General features: G+C 41.1%; 1 protein-coding gene across 6 annotated transcripts in view; it reads left to right on the forward strand.

Annotated features, from left to right (window-relative positions):
- The window catches only part of zbbx (zinc finger, B-box domain containing), a 47494-nt gene extending 34169 nt beyond the window's left edge, over positions 1-13325 (forward strand). For 3 of the 6 annotated variants that reach the window (XM_068584023.1, XM_068584026.1, XM_068584028.1), the window contains 7 exons: positions 1966-2192; positions 3967-4035; positions 4483-4639; positions 7307-7465; positions 9682-9834; positions 9988-10069; positions 13011-13325. In XM_068584023.1, the coding sequence (XP_068440124.1) occupies positions 1966-2192; positions 3967-4035; positions 4483-4639; positions 7307-7465; positions 9682-9834; positions 9988-10069; positions 13011-13089 (926 nt within the window). In that variant the 3' untranslated portion in view covers positions 13090-13325. The remainder of the gene's footprint in view (positions 1-1965; positions 2193-3966; positions 4036-4482; positions 4640-7306; positions 7466-9681; positions 9835-9987; positions 10070-13010) is intronic. The other 3 variants (XM_068584025.1, XM_068584027.1, XM_068584024.1) reach the window with 3 other exon arrangements.
- The last annotated feature ends 510 nt before the right edge of the window (positions 13326-13835 follow it).

The following is a 13835-nucleotide window of genomic DNA, read 5'->3' on the forward strand; positions in this document are numbered from 1 at the left end:
TTGAGCCGATATATGAATGATTTGGTTTACCACAATGGCGCCAGGTCTCTGTAGATGTGGGCAGCTCAATAGTCCTTGACCTTCCTTTGCTAAGTTAGCCTGAAGTCTTCCTTCAGCCTTACATCAGCCAGGAGTAGGCAGGGTAGTGGAATGGCCTCAGGTCCTAGAGCTGGGTCAGTTTATCTTCCATCTCGGCTCTCCTCCCTCTCTTCCTGGGGCGGTTGACTCTGCTTTCGGTGGCGTTTGGTCCTGCTTGTCGGTCATGGTGGTTGGAAAATGCAGTAGGTGGTGAATGTCTCCAGCTCTCCTGCACTTTATCCATTATCCCTGTTTTTTCACAAAAGTTGATCAGTGTATCTCTGTCATATGCCATAAGTATTTCAGTAAAAAAAAAGACAAAATGAGACCAAAAAACAATGATGTAGCAAAATGTATGGGAGCTACTGGGTGCCATATACGTGGTGCCATTGAAATCGGGTTTTGGTATAATTTCACTGACTTCAGATACATGTAAACATCAGCAACTTGTTCTAGATGTGACTTAATTCTTAAGCCTGTTGTTTGGCTTTGCTTAATCACTTAAATTCTTTGCTAAAGAAACATTAGATGTAATGCATACATGAAGACCATTTTTTTGTGTATATTCTTCATCATTAAGGCTCAGGGTGATCGCTAAAGAGGTATGCATGACAATCTAACTCACCAAGTTAAATAAGGGTTTAAAACAGTTTAAGTACAGTAACAGTACATGATGATGGAGTTGGATGTCTGCTGTAGCTATGTCTTGAAGGCATCTATTAAACACCCTTACTTTCCTCTGCACTACTTCTATGTATACATACTGAAAGCCTCCATCAAACGGTCTCTTTGTGGTTGAATCGGATACATTGATTTGATACGTTTTTGTATTTTAAGGCACTATTATGAGTTTTCCAGAGCCCAAACAATCATTTTTGGGAAGTAAGATTTGGGTGAGGAAAAAAAAGAGAGAGCCACATTCATATTTATGGATTTGCAGTAAAGCGATTCCTGATGGAACACTTTGTCATGCAACATTTTGCCTGACGAACAATTCTCAATGGCCAGGAAGTTTATATGAATAAAATGCCTGTGGATCTCAGCAATAATGGCTTCCTTTTATCCCACTGGGCTGTCAGAGACAATTTAGATCCAACCGTAAAAAGGGTTCTTTATTGTTTTTTTTTAATATCGATTAGGGTTTTAAGTAAGTACGTGACATAATGCCACAACAGACAGGAAGGTAATTACACTGGAAAGAATGACACTTTATTCCCTTTAGTATAGCACACACGTTGGGATCTACTGAGACATATACACGCTTCTTTTTCATGCATGCAGGTGTACTGTGTGTAAACACACACACACACACACACACACACACACACACACACACTGTATTCACCCAAGAGTTGTAGATACACGTGTGGGAGCGTTTCATTTGAAGTGTGTTTTGCTGAATTGCTGACCTGCGGCATATGTGTGTCTGGAACTTTTTACCGTGTATAGGGTATGGCTTGGTCATTTTACACTTCTTATTTTACTGTCTTGATGAATTCTTATAAAACATGGGCTTCAAATAGAGAACTCAGGGCTGTAAGCTGTGTGATGACTTTTTATAATGGACCCATGCCTTTCCCAGCTTTACCTCTTCTTACGTCACAATTCCCACCCCTAGCTCTCTTGCAATATTAATCTGTGTTTTCCTTCATCCTTTGCATCCATCTCTGCCTTCCCTTCTTACGGCTCTGTGACCAGTCTGACACTGAACGGCTGCTGTATTAGCTTATTAGAGCTTGATGCATGTGTGGCAATTTCAAGGACATTTACATCACATTTACATTTGTAATTGGAAATGTTGCTTCAGTGATTTAAAGTTTGACACATTAACAATGGTCAGTGTGTTCATACTAAATCTGGAATACGTGTCCTCTATTTTTCATTAAGACAGCGAAGATGAAATGTCCGCTGATAGCCTGGGCCTGGCGCTGTACGAAGAAGAGTCCTCAGACGAAGAAGCCCAGATGCATGGAGGTTTGACGAGAGGGAGATCCAGAGACAAGCAAGGGAATCCTGCCATATATCATTCAGAAGATCCCTTTGTTCCCGCAGAAGCAAAAGGAGAAAAACATTTGCAGACCGATGAGCAAGAGCAACTGTCAGAACCATCCATGGTAACATGTTTTCATATTCCCACATGCTTTTTTTCTTCTTGGACAAAGAACCTTGTGCGAGAGAGCTGTAATAGCACTATTTTCTGGGGAGCGCAAGAAATATTATGCATTCACAGGGCTCAAATGTAAGTACATTTTATAAGTGGTTGGCAAGCTGACTATCAGGCAAAGATCCAAAAGAGATTTCACTTTAAACCAGTGTTACTAACATAAGCCTAGTACATCTAATCCATTACTTAGTCCATTAGTCCATTGTTTTTTCCCTCATGAGTGCATGGGTTCCTAAATCCTAAAAATTAAGAGCATGCAAAGAAGTTTAGCAGCACATGGAACAAAGTGTAAGTAACACAGAGTTTGTTAACAATGTACAACATACATATTTTCAGTGTGGCATATCCGTGCTCCTTCGTGTCCAATTATGAAATACAGTGAAGGACTGTGGAAGTGGAAGACGCTAACGTTGCTCTCAGCCGCCCGATCGTTCCTATTAGCCACGCTAACCTCACCCGCCTCAATTAGTTCACTCAAAGTATTAATCAATGCACTTAATTTTTTAACAATTGTAGTCCATTTTACCATGTTGTTCACTTTTCTCTCACTGGTCTCACTTGACACTGGCTGCGTTATCACAGAAGTCTACTGTGATGACGCATTGCAGCATGTGAAGTTTTTAGCAGCAGGGACACACAAATCACTAACACAACAAAATGTAATGGCACACATTTGTATTTTTTAATGAATGAGGGCTGCAGCAAACTCCTTCACTTGATTAAAATATAATTGATATGACAGTGGCGAAATTATTCGTTTACTAACAAATTAATAAGAGTGACCAAAAAGGCTGTAATAGTTATATCCCAATATGTAAAAGTTTGTCTTTCATGCTGGCTGATAAATGAATGAGCTAGTTTTATAAGTTTAAGAGAACTGCATCATTACACTGGACATTATCACACCATGGAATTAAAAGACTTTCAGTCAGAGTTTCTTATTGTAGCTGACCTGATCTGTCCGATAACATTTGTATCGCACTAATTACTTTACATTATTCATCTATAGCTCAGAGACACCTAAGGCAGTGGTGTTAAAGGTGCACTCCGTTGTAGGAAGAGAGGAGAAACAGAGTGGATTAAAAAGACACTGCTTGAATGGTCCCAAATGACCTATCAGCCATTTAATGGTATGAATCCTTTATACTGTGACAAGGGGACAAAAAAGAAGGGGGTCTGGTGCTTTATTAAAAAGCTGCAGCAAAATGAGGTTCATGATTGTGAAGATGGTGGTTATCTGTGGCCTCTGGACCTGAATCAAACTGCTCCTAAAACTTGATAGTCTCTCTCTCTCTCTCTCTCTCTCTCTCTCTCTCTCTCTCTCTCTCTCTCTCTCTCTCTCTCTCTCTGTCATTTTTGTTTTTTGTAAACTTTCTTTTGGTCCCTGTTTTTGTTTAAGTATAATATTATCTGTTGCCTTTTTCCTTTTGCTGTTCCCCCATAAGGAGACATTGGCCCGCACAAACACAACTCCATTTTCTTCTTCCACACAATCCCATTGTGTTCGGGTCTCTTGCCGTTTCATTGTTATGCCTCTTTGTCTCCCTCTTGTCATTCTCCATCCTTGCTTATTCCTATTTCTTAGCAATACCATTCCCACATGCACTACTTTCTATTTTCTTCCGGCCCGTCATCAGTGTCTTGAAAAGCAATGCCGAGCATGCTAATGCATCAGATCTAATCTTAACTAAACAGAGCTTCCTTATTTCACCCCCATCTCACAGGAGGACACTTGCGCGGGAAGAACAGCTAACCCAACACGTCGTTGTGAGATGCTCTCAACAGCTCCAGGGGTTAATTAAAAATCAATTCATCAAGTGGAAACAGAGGAAACAGGGAGAGAAGGGAATAATCTCCAGTGAAAGACACCAGCTTATTTATCTGCATTCATACAGTCGAAAATGGAAAAACACAATTTTTAACACGATTACCTGTCGTAATAAAAGTTAAATTGATATTGAATTTCAGTTTGTCCTTTGAACTGATTGTTTTAGGATAGAAATGGAACTGGAGAACACACTATTAATTCCTTATTCCCCTGTATACTCTTCACTATATTCCCGTTCCCTTCTCAACTTCCATCATAATCTGTTTCTTTGTGCATCACCTCACCACGTCATACTCACATGATCTGTATTTTTGCCTCACTCCTTTCATTTAATCTCCTTCACAACATGCCCCCCCCCCCCCTTCCCCACACCTTCTCCTGCATCTCTCCATCTGTTTTCATGTCCCTTTAGGTGATACACAACCAAAGTGCTGGGCCCAGATCGGAGCAGTTCTGTGATCCGGATGGGTTTCCCCCTCTGGGTTTGGCCATGAAGTCTGGTCACTCCAACACACCAGAACACACACGCTGTGACCCACTGCTCACAGACCAAACTTCGGACCCAACAGGTGGGTTAAGGAATAGATGTCTTTTTATGTGTGCGTGAGTTTTAATGCTACTATTTTATTGAGATTTTTTTTCTTTAAAACTGGTTCATGTTTTCCTATGAACTACATCTGAAAGTGCTATTGCTGTTTTTGTGCTTCAAGAGATTAGATTTTGAAGATTACCTCTGTGTCCAACTTTTGCCTGGAGATACTTTCCAATTTGCAAGCGTTATTCATATCACAAAGGCCTCATAATAGGATTTAGAACAAATATGTAAAAACGAAGAGCTTACAAGAGAGATGAAAATGAGTTTTAAAACCCAAAGGAGCGCTGGCTGCTTGGTGGAAAACGAGAGATGGGGGACAACATCGATAATTTACTACTGGTGGGTCCAAGGGGAGCTTTCCAGAGATGCCTTTTTTGTTTGGTGTGTGTGCATGTGTGTATATCTTTGTCTGCCCGTGCCGATGCTTCTTTTTACAATTTAGTGCCTCCATTTTATTGAACTTGAGGCAAACAAAGTTCACCTGAAACTTGTGAAAGGCTCAACATATTCTCACTCTTAAAATCCATTTTAATTCAGTTTATTTAGTCTAGCCCAAAATCAAAAATTTGCCTCAAAGGGCTTTACAATCTGTACACATACGACATCCTCTGTCTCACATCGGATCAGAAAAAAACCTAGAAAAAATCCTTTCACTGGGAAAAAAAAGGAAGAAACCTTCAGGAGAGCAACAGAGGAGAATCTCTCTCTCCAGTGTAGATACTGAATATTTACTTTGACTTTTTTAGGGTAATCAGTCATTATTGTTGCAAAGTACTTATGTGCTATTACATTATACAACACTATTAATCATCACACATTGTCTTCGAGAGAATAATTCCACGAATTGGATTATTTTTCCTTGTTTCTTTTATTGCCAAGTTTCACCTTGAACGGCACCAGACACATCCTGCTGAAACGAGATCTTTTCGTAAAACGACTGACATTAGCTGTGCCTGGTAGACCACGCGGTTGCCATAAGTACCCCCATATTTCCTCTTTGTAACCACAGCATGGTTTTTGAAAATCATCGTGATTTGTAAACTGGCCACGTCTATTGGGCGCTCAGACTGTCCGACAAGGCTGATGGAAGTCCAGCCTTCACCTCTAAATTGCATCAGAGTTAAAATAATAATACTTGGATCGAATCAGGAGCTATAATTTATCTCGGGGCTCATTACACCTTCAACTCTTGTCCAAGGCTGTTGAATACATGCATTTCAATCAGGAGCTGCTGTTTTGATTCAGCCGGGATTTCTAATTCATACTTTACTCGAAGCTATATGGTTCGAAAATGATCCCGCCAACCTTTCTTCTCATCATCGAGTCCTGACGACCAGCTTTTCGCCTTTTCATTGTCGCGCTTGCGTCAAATGAATGGGGTTGACAGTGAGCGACTCCCACAAGGGCACCACTACCCTCCTCGCACCGTGCAGCCAGCCGCTCGTCAAACCCCGCACTGTCTCTGCCACCATCGTTAAAACTCCAAAGTTAATGAGAGAGAAAGGTTAGAGAGGAGGAATATCACCTTGACAACACTCCACACTCATTTATGTCCCTCCATCCCTCCATCTGTCTCCTCTATTTTACCCTCTCTTTTTCCTGGCAGGGCGGTGAACCAACAGGTTTTATGTCCCTGCTCTACCTTTCCACCTCTCTCCTTTTTTTCTTTGACTCCCTGTCGGTCGGTCAGTCAGAAAATGAGAGAGAGAGAGAGAGAGTTTAGAAGCTGACTGTCTGACTCCTCTCCTCCCTTTCCTCTTTTCATTTGCAGCTGATTTAGAGTAGTTAGTAGATTTTCCATCCAGTCAATAGTATTAATTGATTGGCTAACCACTGGAGAGAAAGAAGAAAACAGCAGTAATTGCATTGCAGCTGTCAGGATTGGCTGAACAGGGTCTGGTACAGATGCTGCTGCTGAATGGACAAATGGATTATTGTATCACTGTCGTATGTAATTTACAAAATTTGCATGAATTTAATTAGTATTAATAGACTAATACACTCCTCACAGCCTTGGTTACTTTTTTTTTATAGCATTAATGAGTTGAGATTTTCTCTAAGTTTTGACTTCATCAAGTGGATGACTTCAAAAAGAGACTGCCTGAAAGCAATCTCGTCACGATAAGAGTGATATGTTTAAATGACGACAACCATTTCTAACCATGACCTGGTTGTACTTTACAAATTGATGAACAGCCATGACAATGAATGACTGTGTCCTATACTTCACACAGCAGCTTTAGTTTTGTGCTATTGGGGTACTGTCATAGCCCAACAATGTATTTCATGCATTGGAATTGATATAAAACCACACTCTGTTGAAGTTAGATAACAAAGCAAATGCATTGCTGCTTTTATTTTCTAGCCATACATCCAAATGATAGCGGCGTCACGCGCACGTTGCAAGATCTTTGTCCTCGCATATTGTTTATCTTGAACCCAGCTATGACAATGTTTTTTAGAGCATGTAAAGGGCAATACAGGAATGTGATTTGAATAAAGAGAAGGGTTGCTTTAAAAAAACTTTTTTTTTTAAAAACCGGTATACTCTGGAAATATTGACATTTTTCTGTAAACATATTTTTTTAAAGATCTGAATGTGCCCCCTGTCTCACTTCTTCTCTCGCTCTTTTTGTGTCAGAGGGTTTCGGTCTAAGCAGCAGCAGCTTTAGTACCGACACTGAGGAACACCTGCGTTTTAGAATGATGAGGAACAACAGCACGCTGCCAACGGAAATTCTAATTCACTCAACCAGACTCACCAGTAGAGAAATATCAGTAAATGAACGAGGAACATCTGGTAAGTGTATAAAAGTGTGTGTGCGTTTTTTGTGTGTGTGTGAGTTAACACGATTCAACTGACTTAGTTATTTACTTTCACACTCGCAAAACTCTATTTCATACACAATTAATACACCTACGTCTGTTTATAGCAACACTTTCTTGGCAGGAGTATGCAGGTTTCCTAAAGAGATTATACTGTATCACTCTCAAACACAAACACGAGCAGGCACACACGTCAGACACACACTTACTGTACAAACACATGCAGGAATGGGAGTCGGTCCAGGAATGTGTTCTCAGATTCATTTCCGTCGTTCAGATCCCAGAAACACTGCAGTAATCTGTTTATACCGATGCGCACGCACACGCAGGCACACACACGCGGGCACGCACGCACACACACACACACACACACACGCACACACATACACCTGAGAGACCAGACGATAATCTGTTTTATGCAGTAATATTAAATATCCCCCACTCATTAATTCAAAGTATTCCCTTCCTCTTTCCCTCTTCACCCATTTTGCTGTAAACGATTTGTATTGACCACCACTTCTTTCTAGACTTTCGAGCCCTCTAGCCTCCTGCTGTCTTTCGTTTTCTTTATACATCTAGCCAAGTTTTTTCCTGCCATTCCTTTTAACTTTTACAGATTTATTGATTTTTTGTTTTATCATTGTTCTGTTTGATTCCTCTTCTTCATGCAACGCATTCTTACTTTCACATCCAGATTCAATTGTTTAAAGCTCTATCGGCGCATGCTGTTAGCTCCATTAGCTGATAACGGCTAGATTAGCCAACGCCATGTTGAGAGCCATTGCAGTCATTCTCTCAATCATAAATAAGTTGAATATTTCGAAAGGTGGTCCACACCTCACAGACCTCTCGATAGCTCAAAAACCTTTTTCAACACATTGCATTACAGCATCAAAAGGACTCTCTGGTGCGCAACATGTTTTCAATATTTTTAATTCCACAGGGGAACCTCAGCACAGATGTTTCGGCAAGTTGCCTCACTCACTGTGCCTCATTGTACTGTCTTGTATCTGCGCCGCTCCACTGTGCTGTCTGACAGCACACTGAAGAGGGCTTCTCGCCGAAACATCTGTGCTTTGTCTTCAATGTGCCATTAATTAATGTCTTGAAATAGCTTTTGTTCCTGAGCATCTTTGTGAGTCGGGACCTCCTTTTCCTGTTCTGAGTAAATTTTTTTTTTGCCATTTCAGAATCAACTTTATACTTAGACAACGAAATGCAGTTTAGTTTGTGCATATTTATTTTGTGTTGTATAGAGCCCAGTTTATGACATTAGAATTTGTCATGCAAACAAGACACAAATGTCACTGAAGGCCTGAAATCGAATATTTAAATCTCACCCTCATTTTTTCCCCTGAATATGTTTTAAATCCGGCACAGAGCTTCATCAGTAACCACAATTTGGATTTATGTCCCGTCTGCTTTGAAATGGAAGTGAATTGATATGCGTATGTGTGATTGCACAGGTGTAAGCAGCACTGTACAGCATGCATCATTCCTCCCATGCTGCTTAGTCTGACAGTGCAGGTGGTTATGAGGCACTAAGTGGAGGTTCGGTGCCAGTTGAAAGACAGAGCCAGACTCTGAGAGAGGGAGGGAGGGAGAGGTGAGGAGACAATGGAAGATTGAAAGAATGAAATACTTAACACTGGAGCTGAAACTGGTTAGACAGCACGCAGCATGAGGAATCAGTGTGCCGCACACACGCACATGCACAGCCACACCATCATCGCTTCTCAATGGGGGCCTCGATGTAATTTACAGTGAGCAGGTGGGGATGGATGTTCAATCTGATTCAATTTGATGTGGCTCGCGGTGGAGTGGGATGAGACACCACTCATTCCACTGACTGTTGTGATAGTTTCTCTGTCTCTCACCCTCTTCCCCCGCCCGCTTCTTCTTTTTTTATTTTCGCCCGTCTTGCTTTACATCTCCTCTTATCTCTGTCTTGCACTTACACGTTCTGTTTGTGTTATTGGAAAATAATCCGTATGTCCTCATATCCATCCATGCATTCACCCATCTATCCTTTTGAGTGTTGATATATATTATCCTGTCTTTCTTATTTAGACTGAAGGTCCAGCCTATCTGGCAATTCTACACTAACTCCGTATCACGGTCCGAAGACAAACCTTCTTCCTGTCTCTCCTTCCCTCTCCCATTCTCCCTACCTGCTTGTTCTGTCCTTAGGAGTGGGTCCAGGGTTTCGTCCGATGTCCCGGGCAGCCAAGGAGATCATGGAGATCTGTAGTGTGGACCGTACAGGCTGCGAGGACCCTGACCTGGAGTTTGACATGACTACACACGCACTCCACGGTCTGCAGCAGGATCTCATGGCCAAAGGTACAGACACACACATGTGATCAACATATTACTCTGTGTAACACATGGCTGTATTGATGTCAATAACAACAGTGTTTGATGGATTATAAGACACTTTGATGATGATGGTTTCAAGATGAGTCTGTTAGCATTACCCTTCCTCAATATCTACAGCAGAAACATGGCCGCCGGCTTCAGTATTTGGTACAGGAGAATGTGGAGCTCAAGATCAGCATGGAAATGATCGGTTCACACGGTGGGTTACATGCACACACAAACTAAACCCACTCCCACGTAATTTATCCTCAAGGGTAATCTTCAGTCCATCGATTCTATTTTTAAGTTGGCGAAAGGTGTGGAATATTGGCATTGTGGTATACCACATTTTATAGTGAGGTTCCCAGAAACAAAATAGTGTGAAGTACTAGGGTCATGTTTATGGAGAAACGTTTTTATTCCCAGATTGTCAATAATACTTTTTACAAATTTAACTAAGTTAGCGCATTTCCGCAAGATTTACAAAAATAGAGCACCACATTGTATGGTATTGTTACAGAATCTGAAAAAGTTAATATACTGTGTTCAGCCCTCTAGGATGTAAAAGTACTTGCTGCAGCATAGGCAGCTGTTTAAGTGGCAAATGTGTTGTTTTTTTTCTCTATGAGAATCTGAGTGTCTCCTCATGACTTCCTGTTTTCCAATTGTTATCTGTGTCTTTTCACCATGATCGGCATGTAATCCATTGCTCTCGTTCCCCCTACACTCCCGACACTTCTCCACTATTCCAACGGTCGCAATGGGGGGTAATCCCTCTTTTTTTGTGCTCCGTCAATCCCTCTTTCTGTCGGATATGTGGAGTGTGTAATGGATCGTTAGCCAGCAGAACGACTTTAGCTTTGACAGCATGTTGGTTATCAGGCCTTAATGTGCTTCTTAGTGTGTGTGTGTGTGTGTGTGTGTGTGTGTGTGTGTGTGTGTGTGTGTGTGTGTGTGTGCTTGCGTGCGTGCGTGTGTGTGTGTGTTAGAGAGAGAGAGCATTAATGCATTTTTCTTGTATTCCCAAAACTGAGCGTGTGGGTGTGTGTCTGTATGTTGTTGATGTTTATTGTGGGTGTGTATGTGTGAGTAGTGGGCATAATCTGCGCTAGAGGCCTTGTGCTGAGCAGAGCACTGTGAATATCACATTGAGACGTGTAATAACCGGATTAACACATACTACACAGAGGGCTCCCAAAACAGCTCCACACACACACACACACACACACACACGCACACGCACACACATACACAACTTTTAAAATTGGCCAAACATGACATTTGAATGTTCATTCTGAAACAAACACGTAGGCTCAAACTATTAAAATATCTGTTTTTTGCCGCTGGATTTTCTGTGTCCTAATTGGTGAGCATTGCAGCACTTTGTACCTATTTATAAAACAATATTTGCAGAACCAAAAAAAAGGTGTATATTTATTTCTTTGCACTTTTCCTCTCAAAACACAGTTTTTGTACAGTGAGATTGCAAAAGGTTTAACTCAAAAACTGCGTCTTGCACGTGGGTTTAATGCACCATCCCCATAGGACCCTAAATTGAATTGCATCCTCCCAGCCATCACGTACCCAGAGAGACATTATTACTTTACAAGATAGCTATTCTTTTAGATTATGTTGAGCGATCACTGCATTTGCATTGCAGAGTAGACGCATGGTAATGGAGTTCCACTGCAGAGTGGTCTCTGCTGCCCACCATCATACAGTGTTATCAGGAAACTTTGAGTGGGTTTATGTGTTCTTATCTTTACACATTTATTTTTTGGGACTTTTCCAGTAATAGTACTCTAATGTACACGTACTGAACACACGTTTATTCTATGAGACCGTGTACACGTGCCATATGCGTGTGTGATGTGTGTGCCTGCTTTGACCGAATCTATGTTTGGTATCCAGACAACTAATCATCACCTCTCTTACTCAACTGCCTCCAGCTGTCTGAATGTGCTTTAGTGTTGCCTCTGAGCGAACCTTTTATTAGCGAGTACTTGCGTCACATTAATATTTGGAAAATGGACGTATTCTGAATTTTATATTGGTTTTGAAAAGCTCAATTAGACATTTGAGATTCACTACCATAAACTGAGCGAGTTACACCTTTCATCTTTGTTTGCTTCCTTGGTAGTGTAATATCATTACGCATTTTTACAATTTGAAAAACATGGGCTGTAATGGGTTCTTCGTGACTATTTTTGACCGACTTACTGTAGAATCTGTGTCAGTTCCTGCTTACTTGTTACTGGTTACTCTCGGTGCTAGTAGTCGACACACAGCTGTCAATGTTTTAGCAGGCAAAATCGGCCTTCTTGTGATTCTTGACACTTATCTGTACTGAAGGTTATGAAACAAATGGTGAGTGGGAATGCTTAAGTCAGTCGTGGACTTTGAAAAACATCGAGCTGTCAACAAGCTCCTGAGAGCAAAGCAAAGGAAACTTTTGTTAAGCTTCCAAAAGAGATGTTGATTATTAAACTAATGAATATCAACAATCAAGGAACACATTTTACTAAGAAATCCTGTTTGGACAGCTGTTTTGAACACTATTATAGATTGAATGTAGGAGACACTCATCAAACATCTGAGGAAAAAATACAATGCTTGATTTGCCTGAAGACATTAAAAAAATAGACAAAAGACCATGTTTTATTATAAAACCCAGGCCAGGATCAGTATCACTGCACGTTAGATCAGATGGGCACTGTAGATGGCATTGATATGCTGTCTTTATAGAATCCACATTTAATTAGGCCTTGTCATAGTCTGATGCAAACTGGAAGAGGCATCTCCTAAATGTCTCAATAAAAAAATATGCAGGCTCCATTGGTGTGGTTAATTGTAGCAGGGTTTTAAAATGGTCAGTGCACTCTTATTTACAACATTTATACTTCCTGTTCTTTAGTGGCAGAGACATTTCACACAAAAATCATAATTTGTAGGTGAATTCAACCCTGGATTCAGTATGCTGTCAAACCACAGCCCTGTATATGACCACTGCAGACGGCCCACAAGCCACCCGGCCGAATATATCGCAAAGGTTTCTGTCGCTAAATCTATGATCTAAAACTAGTTACATCTGTCCTTCACCTGTATTTCACTGCTGTGTGTGTCGGATGTTCTGCCTTTGATTGGTTGATTTGGTCTTACAGGGGCAGAGCCAGCGATGAACAAAATGATGAGGAGGCTGCGACACAGAGAGACCAGCAGAGTGTTCTCTTACTACCCTGAGATATTCACAAGCATGTACATGAACACACACACTTGCTTGTTAATGAATTAAATATACATGCACGCAGAGATGTAATAGACGAAAGTGAGCAAAAACACACAATTGGTGTCATTTTAAACTGTTCACATGGTGTAATGGATGGTGCGGATGACCCTAAAACTTAATATGTGGCGAACTGTTGTGCAAATTGTGCTACAAAAATGTAATCAATTAAATACTGTTTGGATTTGAGTTATTTATCTTCTCTCTTTTTTTATGTGTTCATGTTTTCAATGTACAGTTTACAGCATACGTTACACTCATACGAGATACATGCTTGTGGATGGATACGCTGAAGGTATGAAGCAAATAATGAGACATGCAAAGGACGTAGACAGGAGGGGGGGGGATGATAAATGGTGAGTTCCGTTTAATTTTCAGCAGGAGCCTGCTCGGATCCCCTTGTGTGTTTGCCACTATGTGTGCATGTTTGTGTGTGTGTGTTAGGTGACAGACGTTGAGGGGCAGTTTGCGGCAGGGCCAGTTTTACCCACTGGGACTGAACATGCTACATTTTTCCACGTTGTCATCTGTTTGTTTCTTAATAAGGTTAGCGTGCCACTGGATCAGGTCAGACTGTACACACACACTCTGAAGACGCTGCTGCAGGTGATGAATTATGTTTGTAAGGGAGGGAATAAGGTGTGCCAATGGCCGCTGTTACCATCTGTCTGTATGTGTGTGCAGGAGCTGGGGAAGATAAACA

Source organism: Clinocottus analis, unplaced genomic scaffold, assembly GCF_023055335.1.
Source record: "Clinocottus analis isolate CAN_PGR_092001 unplaced genomic scaffold, fCliAna1.0.p SCAF_2, whole genome shotgun sequence".
Taxonomy (NCBI): domain Eukaryota; kingdom Metazoa; phylum Chordata; class Actinopteri; order Perciformes; family Cottidae; genus Clinocottus; species Clinocottus analis.